Raw genomic sequence first — 23,783 nt, 5'->3', positions numbered from 1 at the left:
GGTATGGATGCATCAGAATATTATTTTTATAGATCTTCAGAATGACGCTCATCAACAGTTGAAGCCATAGAAATATTGAGACCCTTAGACGAAAAAGGTTTTTGACCATTTTCTACTATTCATATTGATGCAAACCTAATGATGTTGTATATTTTTGAAATCAGTAAAAATTAAGCTTTTAAAAAAATACCCGAAAAATCTAGTATTTCCATTTGAAAAAACATAACTTTGGGTCATAGATTCGTAATTGAAAATTCTGCCAAAAACGAATAGCTTGCCACTGGAAAAGAAGTGACATTTTGCCGAGGCGCCAAATTTTAGCGGCGCAAAATAAGTTAATGAAACTAGACATACTTTTTGACAAAAAAATGTTTTCTTAGTGGAAATACCACTCATTATAGTAAAATATGGGCGAAAAGGCATCCTCAGCTAGATATTAAAATACAAATACATACCAAAATGCACCTTTAAGAACTACGTCATACTTTCCATATGTATAGAGCGTCTTACTTTTGAAACAATTCAGGGCGTTTTTCGATGAAATGGACAAACTTCCTTTAATGAATTTGTCATGGTGATTCGAAGTTCAAAAATACGAATTCAGAGGAAAAGCAGAGGCTCCTTCAAAGAAAATTCAGATAATTCATGCAGAACAGGACAGCGAAATTTTATTTTGCCTGGTCCCCGAAAATCTGGCGTCGGCGTCGGCCCTCCTAAAAAGATGAAATTTCGGGACGATGTGGAATAATGAAGCTATGTTTCAGCAAATGTTACATGTTATTGCAAAAATTCGAAGGAAAAGATCAAAATTTTGCTCAGAATCATCAATTCGTTGTTATTTTTGGTCGATTGTGATCTCGCGTGGTACCCAGTTTGAACAGAGCATTCGCTTACCAAATATTCATCAGAAATATGACCAAAACGTTCCTTTGACATCTTAAGAGTGTCAGCTATACCGTTAAACTTCACGGCAATCCGAAATTATTCTGTGTTTTTGATGTTCGTCGGTAACAGCCTCTTTGGGACGTCCACTACGTACTCTACAGTGTTGGCGAAAAAATTGTCGTAGACATTAAAATATTTGTGACAAATATTTTATTTATAATGAAGTTCCATCACATAAGGATCTAATCCATTTAAATCTTCTGATGTATTCGTATATTCTTAAATAACAATTCCTGAATGACATTCCAACAAGAAGCCAGATCGGAAATGTCTACGTGATCCCAAATAACGATCGGATGTATTATGAATGAAATCGGAAAAAAACCGAATCTGATTAGAATTTAGAATGTTTTCGAAATATGCAGTCGAATTATAAACATTTAAAAATGACAATTTATTGGAATAATTCGAAATAGATTATCACCTTCCGAACCATCACTAATAAACCCAAAATATGCAGTTTGATATTTAAAAGGTTATTAACGTTACATTTAAGTTGAAGACGTCTACGAAGAGAAACACAATCGAAGTGACGATCAAGACTGTAGATCTTCACCGTAATTGAAACGCAGATGTCCGAGAACATGGAAGATCAGTTCGACACCATGGCAGATCAGTTCGAGACCATAGAAGTAGAAGATCAGTTCGACACAAGTAAAACAGACATACAGCAGTTCTTTGAGGGACAAACTCTTTTCATTACCGGTGGCACTGGTTTCCTAGGGAAGTTGCTCATTGAAAAACTGTTGAGATGTTGCTACAGTCTGAAGAAAATCTACGTTCTTGTGAGGAACAAGAAGGGAAAGACGCAAAAGGAAAGGTTCGAGGAAATCTTCGAAGCAGAGGTGCGTATTTTTCAAAACTATATGGATTTTATTCTGATTACTCCACTCATTGATTGGACACCATCATTTTTCGAAAAAATTATTTTATTTTGAGATCAGATTTTACTTCGTTTCGTCCTTTTTATTGGTTATTGTTATAATTAATGTTTTTTCATAAACATAGTCAATAGACTGCGTTTATGAAAACATTAATGACTTATTCGTTTGAAAGTTCCAAAATGATTTAATCCATTGATTAGGTATGTAAGATAAGATTTGATATATAAAATTCACTAATAATTAGTACCTACTTACGTCAGCTACGAGCGCTCAAAAGCTACTGACTTCACATCAGAGTTTTTGAGCACATATTGAGTTTCATATCAATTTGATCGATTTCGTATTTAATATTGTCCCTCTCTCTTCATTTTAGTGTTTCGACCCCTTAAAGAAAAAGTACCCAAATTTCTTGGAAAAAGTTGACTTGGTATACGGAGATTGCCTACTTCCTGATGTGGGTCTCAGCCCCGAATCTATTGAGATGATTCAAAAAGAGGTGACCACTATTTTCCATATTGCGGCCACCGTAAGGTTCGACCAGCATCTTAAGTCAGCAGCCTTCATCAATGTCAGATCTGTGAGGGATCTCGTGAGGATTGCCAAAGATATGCCTCAGTTGAAGGTGAGTTCATTAGCGAGTTAAGAATTTCTAGAATGACGCTATTATTTTCAGGCTTTCCTTCATTGCTCGACTGCCTTCAGTTTTTGCCCAAGAAGTACCATATTAGAAGAATTCTACAGGCCACCTCTACAAAGCGAAAAACTACTGTCCCTGGTAGATTCCCTTGATGACTCTACCATTACCGAAATCACTCCAATGTAAGGAATATATGATTTTCTCATTATATTTACTGGTATTGAAAGTTGTAGTCTAAGAGCCCTCGGACACCAAACTTACGTCATAGTATAAAAGCTGAAAGTTTCTTTTCGTAATGCCCCAAATGGGATCAAGTAGAAATGACCACTAAAAAATGTAGATAGATCATCGTGGCTCTTACAGGTAGAGGGTATTGAAAATGCAAAGAATTGGATACTAATGAATTGAAAATTATATTGTATTCGAATAACTTAAAAAAATATTATTCCAAATGACACTTTGTAAAATGGAAACTACAATGCGAAATATCATCATCCAAACGTTGTTGCTCAAGCACCCAATCGGCAGATGTTATACGTATTCCAAGGCTAGCTGGCACTAGTTCTTGTGTTAACTGAACTTTATAAGGATGAGATGCAAATCCAAATGCCATAGAGTGCCGTAAGACAGTCCCAAATGTTGTGCATACCGAGGAATTAATTTATTCGTTCATATTCAACACTTTCATTTATAGCAGCAATATTTTTGGCCAAGCAAGCATGATGTATGGGCCTTAAGGCATCAGTAACAGATCCAGTCTTCTCGTTTTTTTCACGGCATTACCAATTATACGCTTAGATGGAAGATTTTGTCAATCATAATCTACCCTTAATGCAAGAAACGTATTCACTACAGAATCATTATTTTTGTTGTGGGTTTTCACAATTTACATACGTTCAGTAGAAGATAAAGGATTCATAATGGCTAATCTATAACTAAATGACGCTTCGGATAACAGTTTTGTATGACATATGAGATTGAAACAGGGCTGTGAAATCTCGACCATGACATGTATAACCCATATATATATTTCAGCTTTTATACCTATGACGTAACTGGCTCTCAATTTTATACACTTTCAACAACTACTTCCTGCCAAAGCAACGATGATCTGAATTTTTTAGTGACCATTTCTGGTTGACCCTATTGGGGCTATTGGCAATAAAAAATTTCCGCTTTTATACTACTATGTAAATATGGCTTCCACGAGCTTTAACTGTATCAACTCAGTTAGACTCCGAAAAAAAACTGTTTTTTGATGAAACAGTAATAACATATCGATTTCGTAGTAGTTAGTTGTCTGAAGTGCCTATAATGAAGGTTTGTGGTACGCCTCAGTGTGGAACTTTTTTTTTGTTGAATTGTTTTGGATATTTTTCTGAACTTTTCGTCAAATTTACCTTTCTGTTTTGTTTTTTGTAGCCTCTTGAAAGACTGGCCGAACAGCTATGTATTCACCAAAGCCATAGCAGAGGGTGTAGTGCGAACAGAAGGTATCGGCCTCCCTATAGCCATGGTGCGGCCAGCTATAGGTTAGTATTCAGAAAGCTCTTAATACCGAAATAAATGATTATTAATATGATCCTGCCAATAACCTAAGCAGTCGATGCCACAACGAAATGAATTTAAAAAGTAATATGATCCTTTTTTATTGTAGTAACTGTGAGTGCCAGAGAACCTGTGCCTGGATGGATAGACAATATGTATGGAGTGACCGGTGTCGTAGCTGGTGCCGCCATGGGGGCCCTTAGAACAATGCCTGCAGAACCCGACAATAACGCCGAATTCGTACCTGTAGATTTCGTGATCAATAACATAATAGCTGCAGTTTGGGAAGTGGGAAAAAGAGGAAGGTAAGTCTTTTCATTCTTGTTTTTGAGCGCTCGTTCCAAGAACAGATCGCTTGATCATTTCGTCATAATTTTTGCACTTTTCGAATTTTTTATGGTTCTGATCATCGATCACCACGAAATTGCTTCAATCTGGGAATTGTTAAGTATATTCACAAGCGAAAATTCAATTCAGTAGAATTTGTTATCACGAAAATATTGGATGTTATTTATTCGTTATTTTCTCGAATTTTCTAGTTAATTCTTAGTTGAAGCTTGGAATTTTATTTCAAATCTGTTCTTGGTCATTCGATGATATTTTAGGGAATCTAACAATTCTCTCAAGAAATTGAAATTTCAAAAGTTGGATCTTAGTTGAAAATTCAACAAACCGAAGAATTCGGAAAAGTTCGACCACACCCCTACGTGATCTCCATAAAAGCCATGCGTATGGTAAAGAAATTAGAATCCTTTGAAATGTGGGCCTTCAGAAGGATTCTGAAAATAAGCTGGATAGACAGAGTGACCAATGAAGAGGTACTACGACGACTCAATGAACCGACTGAATTGATCAATACCAAAAAAGCCATAAACTTGAATATTTCGGGTACATTATGAGACATCCAAAAAAATATGGCTTGCTTCATCTGAGCATCCAAGGAAAGATAATGGGGAAAAGAAGCGTAGGTAGGAGAACAACTTCGTGGCTGAAAAATCTTAGAGCGTGGTTGGGCAAATCAACAGCACAACTGTTTCGCGCTGCAGTGTATAAAGTGATGATAGCTGATCTACCTGCGAACTTAACATCATCATCATAGTCAACGATCGCAACGGCCATGACACTGGAAGAAGAAGATATGGTAAAGACATAGATAGTCTGAATGCCTATAAAACCAGGAATTTTATTACCAAGAAAAGGCCCAGAACACCGACAATGATGACCGGAGATTTGAACGCCATGCATCCAGCATGACATAGCAGAATTACGAGCCCAAATGAGTTCAACAACGACAACAACCAAGAAATTTTTATAGACGCACTGAATAAGTCAATTCACTATGGCACGATGTTGAAGAACAGTCCATTAGTTCATCGGATCACAGCGCTATTTGTATATGCTTAGTTCCGACCAAAATCCTCTTTTGGATCATCTATGGAACGAATTCGATGAGGATCGGCTGAAAACTAAGTCATGGATAGATTGGAGTGTTATCAAGAACCAAATGATGACAAAGGAGGCTCTCAGAAAAGTCCGAAATGATCGCTGGGAAGAGAAACTAATCTCTCTTTCCAAAGAAGAAAATCTCTCTTTCTAAAGAAGAGAGCACTGCGCTCGTATAGTAAAATAGGAAACCAACCCCACCAATTCACGGTCTATAAGAAATGGTATATGTCCAGAAAAAAAGCTTTCGCAAATAAGCTCGAAATCAATGCATCCCTAATTACAACAATGCGCATTTGGACCACATCGAAAACGTCAACCGCAAAGTGAAGGAGACCTGAAAAAGGAAGTGACGGAATCTATTGGCTTTGTAACTGTTCGGGAAATCCAGAACAGTATAAATTCAAGCAAGGTGAAAACGGGACCAGGTTCGAAGCATCACTAACTTGATGTTGCGAAACTTTCCGCGAAAAGCCTTAGAAGCACTGATGAATATAGTCAAAGTCTACGTTGTTTCAATCCACAAGGCCGGCAAAGAAGCTGAAAAGCCCCGAGGAAATACAAGTGACCAAAGATGTCGTAGAAAGCGATGATTTTTATTAACAAGTATTGCATTCATACCATAGGAAAGTGGTTTTCAAATGACCAACTTATTTGAAAATTAAGACATTAATTGAGGATTAGGGTGATATTCTACAAAATTCTCTTTTTGCAGGGTAGCTGAGATTGATGACGATATACCGATCTACAACTATGTCCTTTCGCCATTCTACAGGGTTACGTGGAGTAAGTGCAAAGAAATACTGTTCGATAAGATTAATCCAACTCATCTGTCTGTTTTCAGAGCAATTCTTCGATTTGTGCTACGTATCTGGCATGAATTATCCAACTGTGAAGGCCATTTGGTATTTCTGCTTCTCGCTAAGACCAAATCCTATCCATCATCAGTTGGCACTCTTCTTCCTGCACACTTTGCCAGCACACTTCACGGACTTCCTTATGGTGTGCGTAGGAAAAAAACCAGTGTAAGTTTGAGAAACTATATTGATGTTCACATGATATTTATCCTGAAACTTTATGTTCCAATAGGGCTGTCAAGAGTTACCAGAAGGTTAAGAAGTTCTTGGATGTAATTTCATATTTTGCTAGGAGGAACTGGGCCTTTGGCGTAGTCAACGTGAAGAAGCTCATGAAAAGAATGAGCCCAGAGGATAGAGAAATGTTCAATTTTGATCTAAATACCCTAGACATGAACGAAATCGTCAGTAAAGGTATTCTAGGTGGTAGGCAGTACCTCGTCAAAGATCCTTTGGATACACTTCCTCAGGCAAGAAAGAAGTATTTCAGGTTGAAGATAGCTCATTATGCTCTACTAACAGGTATTTTGTTGGTTGTTGTCAAGATTGTCTTTATGATGTTCAGATATTTTTTCTGAATGATACAGTAATTTATTAATATTATTTTCTTTAAATAAAATACTTCTAATTTTACCTGAATACTCATTCCCTATTTCCTCATTCTCAATTTATTGTGAATTTCCAACAAGATTTATTATCTATCAGGTTTTGAATACAGTTAGAATACTTGGCTGAAATAGTCTAGACAGATTTGGTCGAATAGTTTGATAAGCATTTAGTTCGAACAAAATTCTATTCCAAGTTTCATCCAGAGTAAGAAGATATTTTCTCTAATTATGTGGTTATTCCGTTCATTCTTCCACATCTTGTAGAACAAAATCGTGCGAGAATATATCAAAAACGCACAGTTTTCATGGTTATATTTTATTATTATATGTTGGTACTCCGAACTTTCCGCCACGGCTTTATCTGTCAATTCATCAATTTGCCTTAAAGAAATCAGTTCTACCAACCAATATTTTTCAATGCAAAAATCACTAAAATATATTTATGGAAATATTTCATTAATTTCAATGAAAATGCAATGAATTAGAGAAAATAATGTATAAAACTCGTACAGAAGGCTCATTCTACCACTCGTTCATTCCAAAACTCGCCACTTCGTGGCTCGTTTTTGAATTTTGAACTCGTGGAAGAATATCAATGCCTTCTGCACTTGTATTATAAATAACTATTCCTTGGTGACAATAGGCTTCATCAAGATGTCTTCATTTGTCATACCGCTCGCGAAATATTAAAACCTTTCACAATTGCTAATGCTTGATCATATCCAATCCGGTTTGGTGATCATGGTCTCATCATTTGATACCTTCAGATTTTTGGCTGTGGACTTATTTGAAGTCGTAGATTAGACTTAACGCTGCATCAACGAAATGCTGTATTTGAACTTTCTCCAAAAGAGTACGTCGGGGCCTGCAATGTCTTGGAAGTCTTTTAAAAAAATCATGGGCCCATGATGTTGATTCTAGATATTGAACATCAAACAATCACACGTTCTGTATGCAAAGGATACTCATAATGAAGAAAAAGTTGCATGCATAGAAGCATTGTCAAGCACTTCAAACAAATCGAGATTATCAGGGCCGGTTATTGAGATATCATAAGAAAAGTAAATTCTGTCATTTTGATTTTTCTTATTTTCCCACTTTATTTCAAATATTATCAAAAAATGTTACAGGAATTTTTTATTCGACAGTAAATTATCCTCAATTTGACGTAATCTGATTTCGTATCCAACGTTTCGTACTCTCTGGGCCACCCTCAACCTCATATTTTTCAATACGGACCTGCATATTTTATGACACTTTTCGAAATAACTTTTAACGCTGAATTGAAGCTGTTGTATAATACTAATGAAAAATTAAACTTAGGATCTACTGAAGAACTTTAACATACAGCGTGTCAAAAAAGAATTATTAAGGAAAATGCTCGCACCCGTCGATTTTTAATTTCAAAAGCACTTTATCCTGTGTTTTTTGAAATTGATATTTCGCACCCCCTACTCCTCGCACCCCTCTATTTGATTTTTCAAATAGGAATATATGGATTGTAATACATCAAATGAAGGGTAATTTGATTTCCTATTCAGCGATGTGGCTGAAAGTAGAATTGGTTGTTCCGTTTTTCATTCAAAAATTAGAAAATTAATTACAATTTGTGATTGGAGATTGACTGCAATCAGACCATTATTCTTTCACTTATTATTAAGAGAAATCCACGAATCTATGGCTTTTTAATTTCAAAAGCAGGTCTCCTCATGCTTTTTGAATTTTTTGTGTGGGCTAGATAGACCTGTGGGCCAGATAGTAGATGGAGTAACGTAGATTATTGGAAGTTTTTGAACATTCAAGTAGGGACCTTACTCATTATATGTTAGTGGTTCATTATTTTCAAGGTTTAACCTTTGAAATAATTTGTGTAGTATAAATTATGAAAATCAGAGCTGGAACCTGCGTGAGCACGTGTTATTGACAAAAATACTGAAATACAGTCCAGGGTTACCTAATAGACATTAAGCATTGTTCGATTCGATTGAGTTTCGTGAATTTATAGCGAGTACTAGCATCTTCCCTTCGGTCGTCTGTACCGGGTGTCCAACTTCGTTGTCTAATGCGGGGATCTCAGAATCACTTTGAGCTAAAAAAAATGAATGGCACATTTTCGGACACGAGAGAATAAATTTGGTGAAAACCACAACTTCATAAATTCAACTGTTTTCAATCTATAAGAGAATATTGGGAAATGGCCTAGAATGGAAATTTCTCATAACTTCTTCATAATTAGTGCTATCAACATGAAGCAAAATCATCCTACTTTTTTAGTAGAATCCATTGGTGTAATAATTCATTTCTATTGTCATTAGTTTTGTTTTTTTTTAAATGTAAACCAAAAAAATATCTATAACAGATAAAATCGATCATTTCTTCCCCAGCTTATGCGCTGAATGTTATTATTAAACATAGATTAAATTTTTGACAATGCCTATAAACTCACAGATGTTGTTCTCCTAAACCAAAATTTTCAAGAGTTATCGACCGATCGAGCACTATTGACTCATGATGAAATTATGCATAGAAACGAGAAATGCTCAAAATATCAATTCGTTAGATTCACGTTATTTCTCAAAGCGTAAGAAGCGAATTGATATCAAACTTCATTTCTTGATATTTGAATAAATACTGCGGGGGTAAAAACAGTTTTATCGTACCAACACACAAAGAGAAGATGGTATCAAAGAACAAGATACTGTGCTTTTTACTTGATTCAACAAAACCAGTGTAGATAGGACTTTTTTTCCACCTGAGTTCATGGTAACCTTTCGATGCTGCTATATAAAAATAGTTAATTTATTTTCCATGTCATGTTTTAGAGCCTTCAGATTAGGGAGTGGGATATAGCCAGAGATTATCTTTACAAAAAGGTGAGACTTTTTGTATGATAGAGCACATGATGGATGATTGTGTTCATTTTGCAGTGGGCTTATTTCATATTCATTTCAAATATTCTTCTTCTTTTACATATTTTAAGCCGGTGGCTTGTATTTCCCAATTATCTATGCCTCTTGGGAGATTGACGTCCACGAGTCCTTCCACCGTTTAGGCGGTAAATATTAAAATCATTTGAAAATAGCTTTCATATAGATACTTCCACATTGTACGATTACGTTCAACTAAACATGAACTGTGAAAATGCCACTAATTGTTTATTTTTATAACTCCTATAAACAAAAAATGACAACTCTCTTCCATTAGATTGATGGTTGAATCAACATATTTTGAAGAAAAATAGGAAATTTTAATTTTGCAGAATAATTAAAAGAATCTCAATGTAGTCTGAGCAACCATACTTTGAATTAAAATGCCCATTGTTTAACTTTTCGGCCTTGCGTCAGTTAGAAAGTGTAGAATGTAAATGAGTCCTTTATCGTGCTAAATTGTATATAATAAGCAACTGGGTAGTAGTGGGAGATGACTTTCGGTTTTTTGAAATGCGTTTTTGATTTCTGAACTGCTCAGTGGTTGTTTTTGGTTGCGTAAACAAAGGTGGGTTCTATAAAATGTTTAATTTTTTTCGGTAATTCAAGAAAACGCTTCAAAAAGTTGAATTTAAATAGTGTATATCAAGGGATTCCATAAAGGCAATGTATGGCATGTATGGTGTTTCTGAATTGTTCGGGTGTTTCGTGAAGGTTTTATATAAAGTGGAACATAAAATTAGACTGGAAATGTTTCATAAAAGTTCACTTAATTAGCCATAATCGATTTGTATTCAAGATCTCATAATTTCGAAGTGATAAGGTCTCCTTACTTTGTGTCGTAGAGTTTGGCATAAAATTCTTTAGATTTAATATCTTGATTTCAAGTCTTTTTCCTTCAGCAATCGTTTTCCTTGTCGTATCTTTTTTCGTTTTGAACAAGTTTATGGACTATAAAAAGACGATTTTTGAATGATAGTTTTTGATTTTATTATTTCTCAGAATCAAATCTTTTTTAAATTTGTTAAAGAATAACTTTTGATGCCAAAGTCTGTTTTTCAAATGAAATCGTAATACTGTTAGGCCATTAGCAGAAAAAGCTTTGGTTGGTAGGTGCCATCATGACATGGGTCGTTTTCAATTTCAGGATTTACAGCAAATTTTTGGGAAAAGATACCGCACGCTTTATTAGGGAAAGTCGCCTCCTGTAAAATTTGCTAAATTTTTGTTCTATAGTTATTCCAAATGAAAAGTTCACTTGGCAAAAATTTTTCTTTAGGATACTTTTGACTTTGAAACTTGATAATGATTTTGATTTTCTGGCGGAAACGGCATTCTTCATGTCTTCTTTTGTTTACCACTTGTTGTTAACCTTCTGGCCATTTTGGAAATGTTTTTGTGACTGGAAATTAAATATAGCCAATAAGCCTATAACCGTCACATGAATGATCCGATTCTCGACATTCTTGAAAGAATGGCCAATAAAATCATCAAACAAAGTCAAACCCCAATGTAGGTTGACATAGGCGGAAATTTCCAATATTCTTTGAACTGACTACAATAACAGAAATAATGATTAATAGTTTTCCGTAACATTTATAATTAAAGTCACATAATTTATCGACATGAAGTTGAACGTATTATAGACACCAAAATTTGCTGAACTCCTATTTGATAATTTGACGAAAATATTATGTAGAATATTTCCCTTCTGTCAAAAATTCTATGTATCTGGAGAACAATTATCGAAAATTACAGCGATAATTGCATTGTAGGAAGCGAAACTGCACTGCGATAATTGTTCTGTTCATAGATGCATAGTTTCAATGCATTTTACACAGTTCGAATCTATGGCAATTCCATTCTACATCAGTTTGACAAGTAATGTAACAGTTCATTCGGGAAATATTCCTCCGAATTACACTCGTGCATCAAAATGACCGGATAATTTCGCATTCCAGCGTGTTTTCTTTGAAAAACTGCATTCGGTCATTTTCATTTTTGGAGAAAGAGAAAATGAAAATGAACTCATGCAGTTTTTATGACAACACGCTGTCATGCAAAATTATCGGTAATTTTGATGCACTTGTGCAATTACCTACGATAATAGGTACATAGAAAATTGGGGGTCTATTGAATATACCAACAGAACAATTATTCGGTGGAATATCTTGTGAGGCCCACTTCTCGACATCTGTGTCGATATTTAGGAAACAGCATATTTTAAATGCACCCATTATAAATTTCTAATTAAATATGAGATTAATATTAAATTTCCATGAAACTGAAGATAATCGAATTCCTATATAGTGAATTTATGTTTAAAAAATTATAATTCACTGAGATTATGTGGATTTAGAGAGACATAAGTAAAGGGTGCGCAGCAAAGAAAACGCGGCAGGGTTTGGGTGATATTATCTATTCTTTTAGTGCTCATGGTAAGGAATTTTGATTTTTGAGTAAGGTTGAAGAGAGTTCGATGGAACAATAGACGCATGGTTAAGGTTTAAGGTTTATTCTACAGTATACAACAATATACTCTTCCTAATTTATGCAAGCATAATCCTCAATTGTGCTATTCAATTTGTACTCTAAATTTTGCATAATAAAGACCTTTATTATTATACTAACTAACAAAGAAACTGCAACACCCAGACGGAGCTGTTTAAATTTTAATTTTTTTTCGGTAAAACATAGATAGTGTCGCAAGGAGTAAATTACTGAATTTGGAGAAAAAAATCGTGAAAGATTTTTCATGTGAACAATTTTTGTTACTTAAATATTGTAGTCATTTTTTGCAAGTTCTTTAAATTTTACAACAAACCAGCTGTTCGGGGAGATCCAAAGTCGATGTTTAGTTGTTGTTAAAATGGCTAGAATACGTGTAGATACACGGAATTTATCGCCAGCAAAGTGGTTTGATAATGCCCAAAATCGAAGAAGAGTAGGCACCGGACGTCGAAGGGGCAAATGAAGTTAAATATCGACGTCTAAGACTTATGGCCATTAGAGACCGATTTGCGACAACTTGATCTTTGACTGATGAGTGGTTAGAAAAGTAAGGGCATCCTGTAACTGTCCGAACGGTTTACCACCGAATAAGGTCTTTTGGACTGCAGCATTATCGACCCCATCTCTGACGGTTGAGCATCATCGGCATTAGAGTGGTGCAGAGAACGTCAACATTGGAATGTGGAATGGCATCAGGTCGTCTTTTCTGATGAATCTCGATTCTCCTTGGGTGCACATGATGGTCGAATAAGGGTTTGACGACGTCGGGGAGAAAGACGTGAACCTCAGTTGATATTGAGCGTCGTGTTCTCTGGACACTTCGTTTTTTTCTTTAAATTTCAATCATTTACTCCTTGCTATACTATCTATGTTTCACCAAAAAAATTTCAAAATTTAAACAGCTCCTTCTGGGTGTTGCAGTTTCTTTGTCAGTTAGTATATTATTATTATCGATGAAAGCATTCAACATTTGGACTGGTGGGAAGTTTCTGACGAAATACATAAATCCATAAATCCATATATCTTATAAACTGAAGAACTTTATACAATTTTCAACAATGATTCAGAAATCCCAATTATTCTGCATTCGCACTGAAAGCATGTACATTCATGAAACCTGTTTTATTACAGTAGCTGCAAAAATGGGCGACACGCACCAATTTATAGAGGGCAGAGACATCTTCGCATCTGACATGCAGCAGCAAGATGCGATTAGCGAAATCACAACTAGTTTTCAGAATACCACATTCTTCATAACAGGGGGTACAGGTTTCATTGGCAAGATATTCCTTGAAAAGCTGCTCAGGATCTCGAAAACTGTTAAAGTTCTCATCCTGGTGAGACCTAAGAAGGACAAGAATACACTAGAGAGGTTTCAGGAGATATTCGAAGGACCAGTAAGTAGATGAGATATATTCTCTATCCTTGTTTATTTAATGAAGGTTGGCCACACTATTAGAAAATTTATGGTCGTTAGAAATAGAGTGTGGTCAACTCATGATGGATATCGAATTGGAAATTTTATAATATTTCGATCTGAGGCTACTTTTTCATATTCTGTAACGTTATATTTATTTAAGTGCTTCGAATTTACCATATACAGGGTGTCCCATAAGTGGCACGTCACAGTGACAGCGGAGGTAGCTCAGCTAAAGAGGGACCTAACCAGCCTAACATGACCCCAGTAAAAGTTGCATGGTTTTCGAGTTATTACCAAATTACGTTTTTTAGTGAATTTTCACCTTTTTTAACATTGTCAGGGTCAGAATTCTGCTGGAAAGCTCTCGAAGCTTATTTTTTTGTTGTAATGGAATCTTAAATAGTTATTTAAGATGACATGAGTATGATTCTGTCAAAAAGTTATGTGGATTTCCGTAAATTAATGGATAAATCTTGATTTCAATTGCTAGCAAAACGAGAACTTCGACTTTGGACACCTGCTGTGAAAAAAAAATCCTTGAAACAAAACGAGCAAGTAACATCAAAAAATTGGGCATTTTAGACAGATTTAGAGATGGTACAATACACGAATCTTATGCCCATAAAACTAGGTATTTTCATCATTTTACCGATGCCCTACTTAACTAAGTTGAAACTAGGAACCCCGCTATCAGGTAATTTTGCCGCTTGCTATGACATTACATTTGATACCGGGCTTTGTTATTATTTGTTAAAGTCACAATAGGGAAAAAGATGGATAAGGGGAAGCGAAAAAGAAATATTATTGAAAAAAAAGGTAAATTAATTAAAAACAGACTTAACTTTCGATTATTTATTTAATTCTTAAATCTAACTTACAGTAAATGTTCAAACTGTTTCCCTCGGACTCTAATGCATAAATGACACCGTTTTATAAAATTACGATTCAATTTTCTCAAACTAATTTCCGATATGGTCCGGGCTGCGTCGAATAAGAAGCGAGGAAGAATTGCGTGAACGCGTATTCGACGCAGCCCGGACCATATCGGAAATTAGTTTAAGAAAATTGAATCGTAATTTTATAAAACGGTGTCATTTATGCATTAGAGTCCGAGGGAAACAGTTTGAACATTTACTGTAAGTTAGATTATATTCTACTTGATTAGAAATATCGGATATTATTCAGGTCGATACGTTCACTAAGACTGCTTTCTATTCCTATTCCTATTCTATACCGTATTGAGCAAAATTTTAAATACAAGGTGCCCCAAAATATATTTATATTTATTTACCTTACGGCGCAAAAAAAAAAGATCCGTAGGGGTGCGGGTGATATGTCAATCAATGTCCGAGCCTTGGGGATTTAGTTCCTATGCAGCGTTTCTCGGGAGCGTATCGCGCGCTGTGCGTATGCGAACTTTACCTTTGTATGACAAATTAGAATGAACTCACCTTCCATTCGGTTTTTTGAATTTCTCAACATGTGATTTTTGTTGACCAAATTTGAAATGCCGCCCTTGCATTTTGGCACTCTAGGTGAATGGCTACCCTTCCTACCTCCTAGCGACGCCCCTGATAGTATAGAACATAAATAAGTTAAATATGTGTGAGTGCCAACCTACACATAGATTCGGATTAACTTTGGAAGCACATTTGGGCCCAGCCTTAGGTACTCTAAGTTAAATAATAGTGCACTTCACTTTGACTACTCATGTCTACTATTAAAAAGCTGTGTTTTTCTTTCAGAATATGGTTCCCTTGAAACTCGCAAATCCCCATTTCATGAAGCAGATTCGTCTTATTTCTGGAAATTGTTATGAAAAAAATCTTGGTCTCTCAGCAGAAGATAAACAGATGTTGATCGATGAGGTGAACTACGTCATTCACTGCGCAGCAACCGTCAATTTCGATGAAGACCTAAAGACTGCAGCCTATATAAATGTCCGGGCTGTGAAAGACCTGATTGGAATGGCGAAACAAATGAAAGATCTCAGAGTGAGTTCCTTATGTTTGACATCTTTCGTTTACTAATTAAGCCACTCTTTTTAAGGCCTTTCTGCATGTGTCAACAGCCTATTCCCATTGCTATAGAAAATTCATAGATGAGTCCTTTTACGAAGTTGCGATGAGAGGTGAGGATTTATTACATATGGTGGAATCAATGGATCAGAAAAGATTAGATGCAATAACACCACAGTGAGTATCTGACCAAGGTTCAAAAATTCCATAAGGGAGTTTGTTGTGTTCACCCTTTTCCAGAAACTTTTTTTTTCAGATTAATCAAGGAATGGCCTAACACGTATGTTTTTACGAAGGCTATTGCTGAGGATGTTATAAAGAACGAAAGTGGAAGGTTACCAATCGCCATTTTGAGACCTTCGATAGGTAGGCTGTAATTTTGAGTTTCTTCATGTCTTTAGTATTCCATGCGTTATGATATTAGAAGTATTATATTCAGATGGTCAATCAATATGTAATTTGAAAAGAAATAATGCTCACGTAATCTCGTAGCTGATTATATCTCTGCACATATCTTGACATCTACCTACACCTTGTTCCAAACAAGTTGAACTTTGACGAAGCCAAAATCTCAGACAATAAGGAGAATATACATAAATTACCTATTTCTTCAGATAATATCAGGAGGCTCAAAGGCAAAAGTATCCAGACTGTAGCAGTAGAAAAGCAAACTCCTATGGGAGCAAACTGAGAAACATAAGAGATAAACACATATTTAGCAAACCATAGGTACTATGGACGGATTGGATATAGCAGTAATGAGAAACGTATCAACAAATTTTGAAATCGAAGCCAAGATTGACTGTGGTCATAGCTAAAAAAAAATTCAGAGGGCAAAGGGGTTGTCCATGACTTGAGCTATAAAAAATTATTGCGAAGTTTGAGACCAATAATTGAACAATAATATAATTTACATTCAATCAGTAAAGATCACATGATTGACTTCGTTAATATAAACAACAGACCTATCATTATCAGTATTATTATTAAATCACTACTAAGAATAACCAATTTTCCATTTGCAGATGGAATAATATTTGACACTTTTTGAAGTAAAACTGATTTATTGATAAAAAGAAGTAATAAAATAGAATAAATTCATAAAAAATATAAAATATACGTAAAAATATATATAGTCTGAACCATAGCACAAAATGATATTGAGCCTTCTATATTTTTTGAGGCGAATAAATCGATGACCTTCTCGTTTTCAATATTTATTTTTATATGAGTCGACAATTGCGACAATATATTTGGTCTCTCTTGACCTGTGGAGTGAGGGAGAAAAAAACGATTTCTCCGGAGTTCATGTTGTAACAGGTAGAATTGCCAATATTTTCAGAAGTTCATGAATATTTGGAAACAATTCCTAATTACATTCTCCGAGTGATGCGATAGCACAGGTTGGTCGAGATGAAAGAGATTCTTTAAGTCATTTCATTTTCCACATATCTGATTTAATTGAGGGAAAACTGGCTTCTGACGAAATAATAGAGTTTGGGATTTTCTGGTAGAGTAAATTACCGATTCCATAAAAAAGATCTGATTTCATACATCGAGCACGAGAATTACAAAATTTCTTATAGACCTTCGTGACTTTTTTCTCCGAGAATTGTTAAATAATTCGAGATGTACTTTAGCTTATGAGATATGCACCGCATGAACGTATTTATTCAGAATTACCTCTGAATATTCAATAAAATAGAAAGTGTGCCATTCAATTTGAAAAAAAATGAGAATATTCTCAATGAAATCCTGTATTTCTGAAAAAAATAATTTGGTGGCTTCCAGACCCAATAGAAATTTCTTTACCTGGCTACGGTTTTGGGATGGATCGTTCATCGGATCAGTGCATTTTGACATTAAGTAACGAAACAGACTAACCCACTAACCGAAAATCAACCAATTACGTGAAATTCAAAGAAAATTTTCACACCAAAAGTTGAAGAAAACAAAGCTCAGATGGAATTGCTCCAACTGCATCCTTGGACACCACACATCAGTTTTTTCCTCATATTTCCATTAATACTTTCAAGATCTGTTTTCGTTACTGAAGACCGAAACAATCAAAAGTTTGCATATTTATCTCGATATTTATTGAAACTGCCAAGCATTGAGTTAGTCCTGCTTGGTTATACAGAAGATTTTATGGAAAAACTTAGGAGTTATAAAACTTTCAGGGTATATCATAGAGTAATAAATATAGATATAGGGAGGATACGCAATTTTTATATGTCCCCAACATGGTTAGAATTTGTTGTTGGATTGTGATATAATTTTCAAATCCACAATTTTATTATATCGTTATGAATTTATATTATATTGAATAAACTACATTTATTTGAGTGATTCCCGATTAAATATGCAAATTTGAATATTTGGAATCCGATATTTATTATTTTCTGTATCTACCAGCTGAAATCCAAGGTTTGGCAACTTTTGCTCTCCTAGTGTCAACCGTTGTTTAAAGTCATTTGGAGCTCGAAGTTTGTTTTCTGAATTTCTGATATAGGTATTTAGGTATTTATTTAAATAAATTTTGAGTTAATATGAAACGTTGATTCACTATGGGAAATGAGAAATGCGTTCTTTGTGGAAAAACTCGCGAATTGAGTGAAATATCGTATCATTGATATTATGTTTTCATTTCTGCGCGCTTCATGTCAAATTTCATAGTTTATGTTGGGCACAAAATTTGCTTACTGGAAATGATAAATGCTCCCTCTATCTATGTTCATTACTCTGAGGGGTAGATTCAAACTTAAATAGATATTCAAAAATTCAGACGTCAATACATTTTCTCTGTTGACATTTTTGTATCGTGTACTGGGTTTAATTTAATGGCATTTATTTATTATTTAGTTATTTTGATTGATTATTAAGCTGATTCTGTATTTTTGATCACAGTTCTCTCCTCCGTGTCTGAACCGTTAGCAGGCTGGATAGATAGTTTTTATGGACTCACAGGAATGTTGATGGCAGTAACATTGGGATTTATGAGAGTCTTTAGGGTGAAGTCAAAAAATAAGGGGGATTTGATACCGGCAGACTACGTCACAAATGCCGGCTTCGGGATCCTTTGGGACCTATCGAAAACCAGGTGATGAATCTAAAAATCTATTGTCTCCCCTATAACCGTCTAAGCTAAATTCTGAACTTTTTTTCTATGATTCTTTCCAGATCATTGAACGATAACATCGAATTTCCAAGTGGAGACATAAAAGAAGATGTAACTATATACAACGCTGTTAGCTCTGCAGAAAGTCCTATTGTTTGGGGTGAGGCTAGTTGAATAATTACTCGATTCAAGATTTCGAACATTCACTTCCGAGCTGAATTCGAACTAAATCATTTTTTTTTTCAGATCGGATGCTCCAATTACTTTTGAAAGAAGGATTAAAAATTCCAAGCCCTTATCAAATATGGTACCCCTTATGGATTTCAGTGACTAACCCCTATATCTTTACAATTCTGTCTTTGCTTCTGCAAACCATACCTGCATATTTAATGGACTTTATATGTTACTGCATGGGAAAACAACAAAGGTTAGTAACTTTGCGTAATAATATTAAAAGCACACGATCGACAGTGAGCTTGTCAGTAATCGACTTATAAGTCCATTCAATTATTGACATTGAAATAGGACATAAAAAAATAAAAATAACCAGTACAGGTTGGGCAAATTTCGATGTTTTAGCATTACAACTTTTAAACTAGAGGAGATAGACCAAATCTGATATCCCATTCTCGTTTTCTTTTTCTGTGAAACTAATCGAAGTAGTAATCATTTTTGGCCAACTTCTTTTGTTTTCGAGTTCTAAGCGAAAATTGGAAATATGGCGTTATCGAAAAATGATATAGTAAACGATTTGAGCATATTCTGTGAAAACTTGATCCTCATTAAACGTTTATACCGACCAATTGTTATCACTATTCGGTTAAATATTATTTTTATTATTTCTATTATTTATTACATAACTTTGGGTCATAGCTTCGTAATTAAGAACCCTGTTAAAAAGACGAGCACGCCACTGGATTCTACGTAAAAGAGATGTTTTAATTTCAGAGCTCTATCATCAGTATAAGCGGAGATATAAATGTTTTTAGATATCGCCATTTTCCAATTTTTCGCCCTCTACTTTGAAGCTTTCGCACTCATTTCATAGCAACCTTTAGAGATAGTGAGGGATTTACACATTTGCCGCCTCTGAATTTCGATATATTTGTTCACAATCATATCAATTACCTACATTTTTTATCAATAAAATTCTTTATGATTTGTGCTCACTCATCGTCCTTCAATCAACTTTTTCCGGAAGGTATCATCGATAACTAATATACCGTTTCAGATCATTGATTATTTTCACATCAAAGAATTATCAAAAAACATTATTTTAAGCAAAGAATATCTCGATCATGTACCGCTTTCAAAGTGAGCTGAGGTATACCTATGTCTTAAAACTATACAATACTTAGGCCCATAATTGTAGAACGAAGTAAAAGAATAACTTAACTCGTCAATAATTCTTGCACGAAGAATTATTGAGGAAAATCTACGTACCCATCGGTTTTTAATTTCAAAAGCAATTGATCCTGTGCTTTTTTGAATTTGAAATTTCTCATCTTCTACTCAATTTTTTCAAATGGGAATATATGGATTGTGATACATCAAATGGAAGGTAATTTGATTACTTATTCAGCGATATGACTAAAAGTAGAATAGGTTGAGCCGTTTTTTATTGAAAAATAAGGAAATAATTTACAATTTGCGATTAGAGTGTAACGGCAATCAGACCATTATTCTTTTACTAATTATTATTAAGGAAAATCCACGAATCCATGGTTTTTTAATTTCAAAGGCAGGTCACCCAATGCTTTTTTGGATTTACGCTCCACATCCCTCTACTTTTTTTTCAAATAAGAATATATGGATTGTGAAATATATCAAATGGAAGGACATTCGTTTGTTAAGCTATTTTTACGAAATTAACAATTTGTGATCGATGTCAGGTTCTTATTCTTGAAATAATAAATATTGAGAAATATCCTCCTACCCGCCAATTTCTATTTTCGAAATGCATACAGTTTTGAAGTTGGGGGCTTATACCCTTAATCCTCAACAATTTTTTTCTATTGGAAAAATATTGCTTGAGATTTATCGCATCAAACATCATTCTATGACCGATTAAGTTATGTGAATGAAAATAAAATGTTACCTCAACATTCTTGCAATAAAAAAAATGTTACGATGAAAAAAAAAATTAGCAGACAACGGTACTCAATTCGTACATTTAATACATTAAATTTCATCCTTGAATAGGAATGTCATCGATCTCAAAAAGCGAGTAACCATAAACAATTGATCATTTTTTTTTTATGTTTTAATAAAAAAAAACGACGCAACCAATTTTCCTTTCATTCGCACCGATGAGTAGATAGGTAATCAAATAACGGGTCGTAGGGGATGAGAAATATCAAATTCAAAAAAGCATACCATAAATTGTTTTTGAAATTAAAATCGACGGGTGCGAGAATTTTCCTTAATAATTCTTCGTACAAGAATTATTGACGAGTTACGTTACTTTTTTTGGCACGCTGTATAAATAAATATTTCACAGGAAATATACGCTGTATGAATAAATATTTCACAGGAAATATACCTTTGACGAACATTGATAATAATCAACATTCGTCAAAGGTATATTTCCTATTAGATAATTAAGAAATGATATTTATGGAATTGTTTTTGAACTGGGATGAGTGTAATAACACTCATTATAGTTTAAAACCAATACCATAAATCATTAATTATATCATCGTACGAAATCTCATTCATTAGTATATTTTACAAAGCGTATCTATAGCAATTGTTCATGTGGAGATTTAGAAATAATTAGATTTGGCTCTGTATATAGGACTTTATTACGATGTTAAATATTTTAATTTTTCTTCAATTTTCGATATTCGTACTTTGTGTATGTATGATATATTTTTTTAATTCTGTAAATCAAAATGAAAAATTAACAAGCTCAATTTGCCGCCCTCAAAATTTGACGCCCTCAGCCTCTGGTTAATTTACCACTGTGTAGAGATGGTCTTAATAAACGACAACTGGAGCTCACAAGTCGAAATATACCCTCATCACTTATTTTAAGAATATTATTAACAACTGAATGTCGAGATGTAATCTTGATATGCTCATGCTTGCAGAATGGTCAAGGGATACCGAAAACTCGAGAAATTCTCAAGTGTCACCAACTACTTCAGTCTTAGAGAATGGCAGTTTAGCAACAAGAACCTTCAAGCCCTATGGAAGAAGTTAGAACCCGAAGACCAGAGATTGTTCAAATTCAGTATGAAGAATTTCGATTGGAAGGGTTACGTTTTCTTCTACATTCGAGGATTTAGGGTTTACCTCCTGAAGGATCCATTGGAAACAGTACCGAAAGGAAAAGCCTGGATGAGGTGGTTGAAGGCGATGCACTATACTTCTGTCTTACTTCTCTCGTTTTTGGCATTAACGTTGCTTTATAATATGTACAAGTTCTGTTTGTCATCTTAAGTTCCAGTCTACCCCCTGAAGTATAAATACAATCTTTCAATTTGTATTAACTTTAGATCTATAAATTTTCTTATAGGTACCATAATATATTCATAATATTTGTTTTTTAAGAAAAAAATGCCTAGACGGCTTAAGATTTTGTCAACAAATGCCATACCCGAAATTGTCAAAGCAATAAACTGTCACAGTAATTTGAAATTTTTTTTAAATAACTTTTCTTTTATGATATTATGCTGGGTTATGCAAGTTTTTTTTGCCACGGCTCGTTCGAGCAGACATTTTGGATAGCAGAAAAAACGGGACACTTAATCATTATTGTTCAAAAATACCTTTCTTACTCAATATTTTTATGAGAATTATGGAAATTTTTGATATGGCAGAGAATTGTTCTAAAAGAAAAATGAAACTTTTATTCTATTCTGTAAGAATAATAAGCTTTTCTGGAAAAAATAAAAACCTTAAAAATTGAAAAACTTATCAGAATTGTGAAAGTTTCAGAGAAAGTATCACTTGTGACCTCCCCTTACTCTGATTATAGCTGTCTTCGAATACACGTGATGATACTTCGAATATTCTCTGGTGGAATATTCTCCCATTCAAGACTAAGGGCTTATTCGGCGATGGTACCATAGTTCTGAATCGCCGTCCCTGTTGTCCCCAAAGATGTTCGATGGTATTCACGTCAGAACTTCGTGCTGGTCAGTTGAACCTTCGAATCCCAACCTCATTCAAGTACTCTGTTCAAGCTTCATTCCTCATTCAGCAGTGCATAGCCGTGCATTCTCATGCAAAAATATTCCCTGCTCTCCCAGAGATGGTATATAAGGTACAATATGGTCCATAAGAATTTCCTCTGTGTACCTTACTGCTGTTGAAGATTCATTTATAAAAATCAACTCTTTGCGGTCCCCTGAAAATACATCTCCCAGACCATAACAGATCCTGCTCCTTGAATGCTGAATCTGGATTCATCAGAAAAAAGTACCTCTAGACCCACTGAGCTTCTTACCAGTTTATTTGATCTCGTTCATATTGAAGACGATCGATTCGATGCTCTCTGAGAAGTTCTGGACCTATTGAAGGTCTGTATGGTCATAAATTCGTTTCTGAGATTCTTCTCATGGTCTATTCACTGTTTACCTGATGTACCTTGATCAATCGATTTCGAATTTTAACAGCAGCAAGATAGCGATTTCACTTGTGGAAATCATGAATCTGTCGTACCTCAACTACTTCTGGCCAGCCTGTCTCCTGATGCCTTGTCAATACTCTTTGGACTGTAGATAGGCTAACATTCATTCTTCTAGTAACAGATCTCTGACCCAACCCATTTTCAATAAGTGCCATTACTATTCTCGTACAACCTTTAATTGGTATACTCATTTTATGGAATTGTTTCTTTCAGAGAGTGGATAACAAAATT

General features: G+C 34.7%; 2 protein-coding genes across 2 annotated transcripts; both read left to right on the top strand.

Annotated features, from left to right (window-relative positions):
• The first annotated feature begins 1,424 nt into the window (after positions 1-1,424).
• Positions 1,425-6,892, top strand: LOC123674586 (fatty acyl-CoA reductase wat-like). Its single transcript, XM_045609509.1, has 8 exons — positions 1,425-1,790; positions 2,203-2,451; positions 2,503-2,648; positions 3,889-3,998; positions 4,124-4,319; positions 6,173-6,243; positions 6,302-6,482; positions 6,547-6,892. The coding sequence occupies exons 1-8, from the start codon at positions 1,518-1,520 to the stop codon at positions 6,890-6,892; spliced, it is 1,572 nt and encodes a 523-aa protein (XP_045465465.1). The 5' UTR covers positions 1,425-1,517.
• A 3,373-nt stretch (positions 6,893-10,265) lies between these two features.
• On the top strand, positions 10,266-22,551 carry LOC123676757 (fatty acyl-CoA reductase wat-like). Its single transcript, XM_045612929.1, has 9 exons — positions 10,266-10,417; positions 13,492-13,757; positions 15,526-15,774; positions 15,830-15,975; positions 16,055-16,164; positions 18,706-18,898; positions 18,979-19,076; positions 19,163-19,343; positions 22,009-22,551. The coding sequence occupies exons 2-9, from the start codon at positions 13,503-13,505 to the stop codon at positions 22,358-22,360; spliced, it is 1,584 nt and encodes a 527-aa protein (XP_045468885.1). The 5' UTR covers positions 10,266-10,417; positions 13,492-13,502; the 3' UTR covers positions 22,361-22,551.
• The last annotated feature ends 1,232 nt before the right edge of the window (positions 22,552-23,783 follow it).

The sequence above is a fragment of the Harmonia axyridis genome, chromosome 3 (genome assembly GCF_914767665.1).
Source record: "Harmonia axyridis chromosome 3, icHarAxyr1.1, whole genome shotgun sequence".
Classification (NCBI taxonomy): domain Eukaryota; kingdom Metazoa; phylum Arthropoda; class Insecta; order Coleoptera; family Coccinellidae; genus Harmonia; species Harmonia axyridis.
This window is presented reverse-complemented; position numbering and strand designations above follow the sequence as displayed.

What these genes read in the sequence shown, in the direction of transcription:
- LOC123676757 (XM_045612929.1), top strand. Translation starts at nt 13,503, where the DNA reads ATGGGCGACACGCACCAATTTATAGAGGGCAGAGACATCTTCGCATCT. An exon ending in TTAGATGCAATAACACCACA is followed by an intron (nt 15,976 to 16,054) that starts GTGAGTATCTGA and finishes TTTTTTTTTCAG; the next exon opens with ATTAATCAAGGAATGGCCTA. An exon ending in TGCATGGGAAAACAACAAAG is followed by an intron (nt 19,344 to 22,008) that starts GTTAGTAACTTT and finishes TCATGCTTGCAG; the next exon opens with AATGGTCAAGGGATACCGAA.
- LOC123674586 (XM_045609509.1), top strand. Translation starts at nt 1,518, where the DNA reads ATGTCCGAGAACATGGAAGATCAGTTCGACACCATGGCAGATCAGTTC. An exon ending in GAAGTGGGAAAAAGAGGAAG is followed by an intron (nt 4,320 to 6,172) that starts GTAAGTCTTTTC and finishes CTCTTTTTGCAG; the next exon opens with GGTAGCTGAGATTGATGACG. An exon ending in ATTCTACAGGGTTACGTGGA is followed by an intron (nt 6,244 to 6,301) that starts GTAAGTGCAAAG and finishes GTCTGTTTTCAG; the next exon opens with AGCAATTCTTCGATTTGTGC.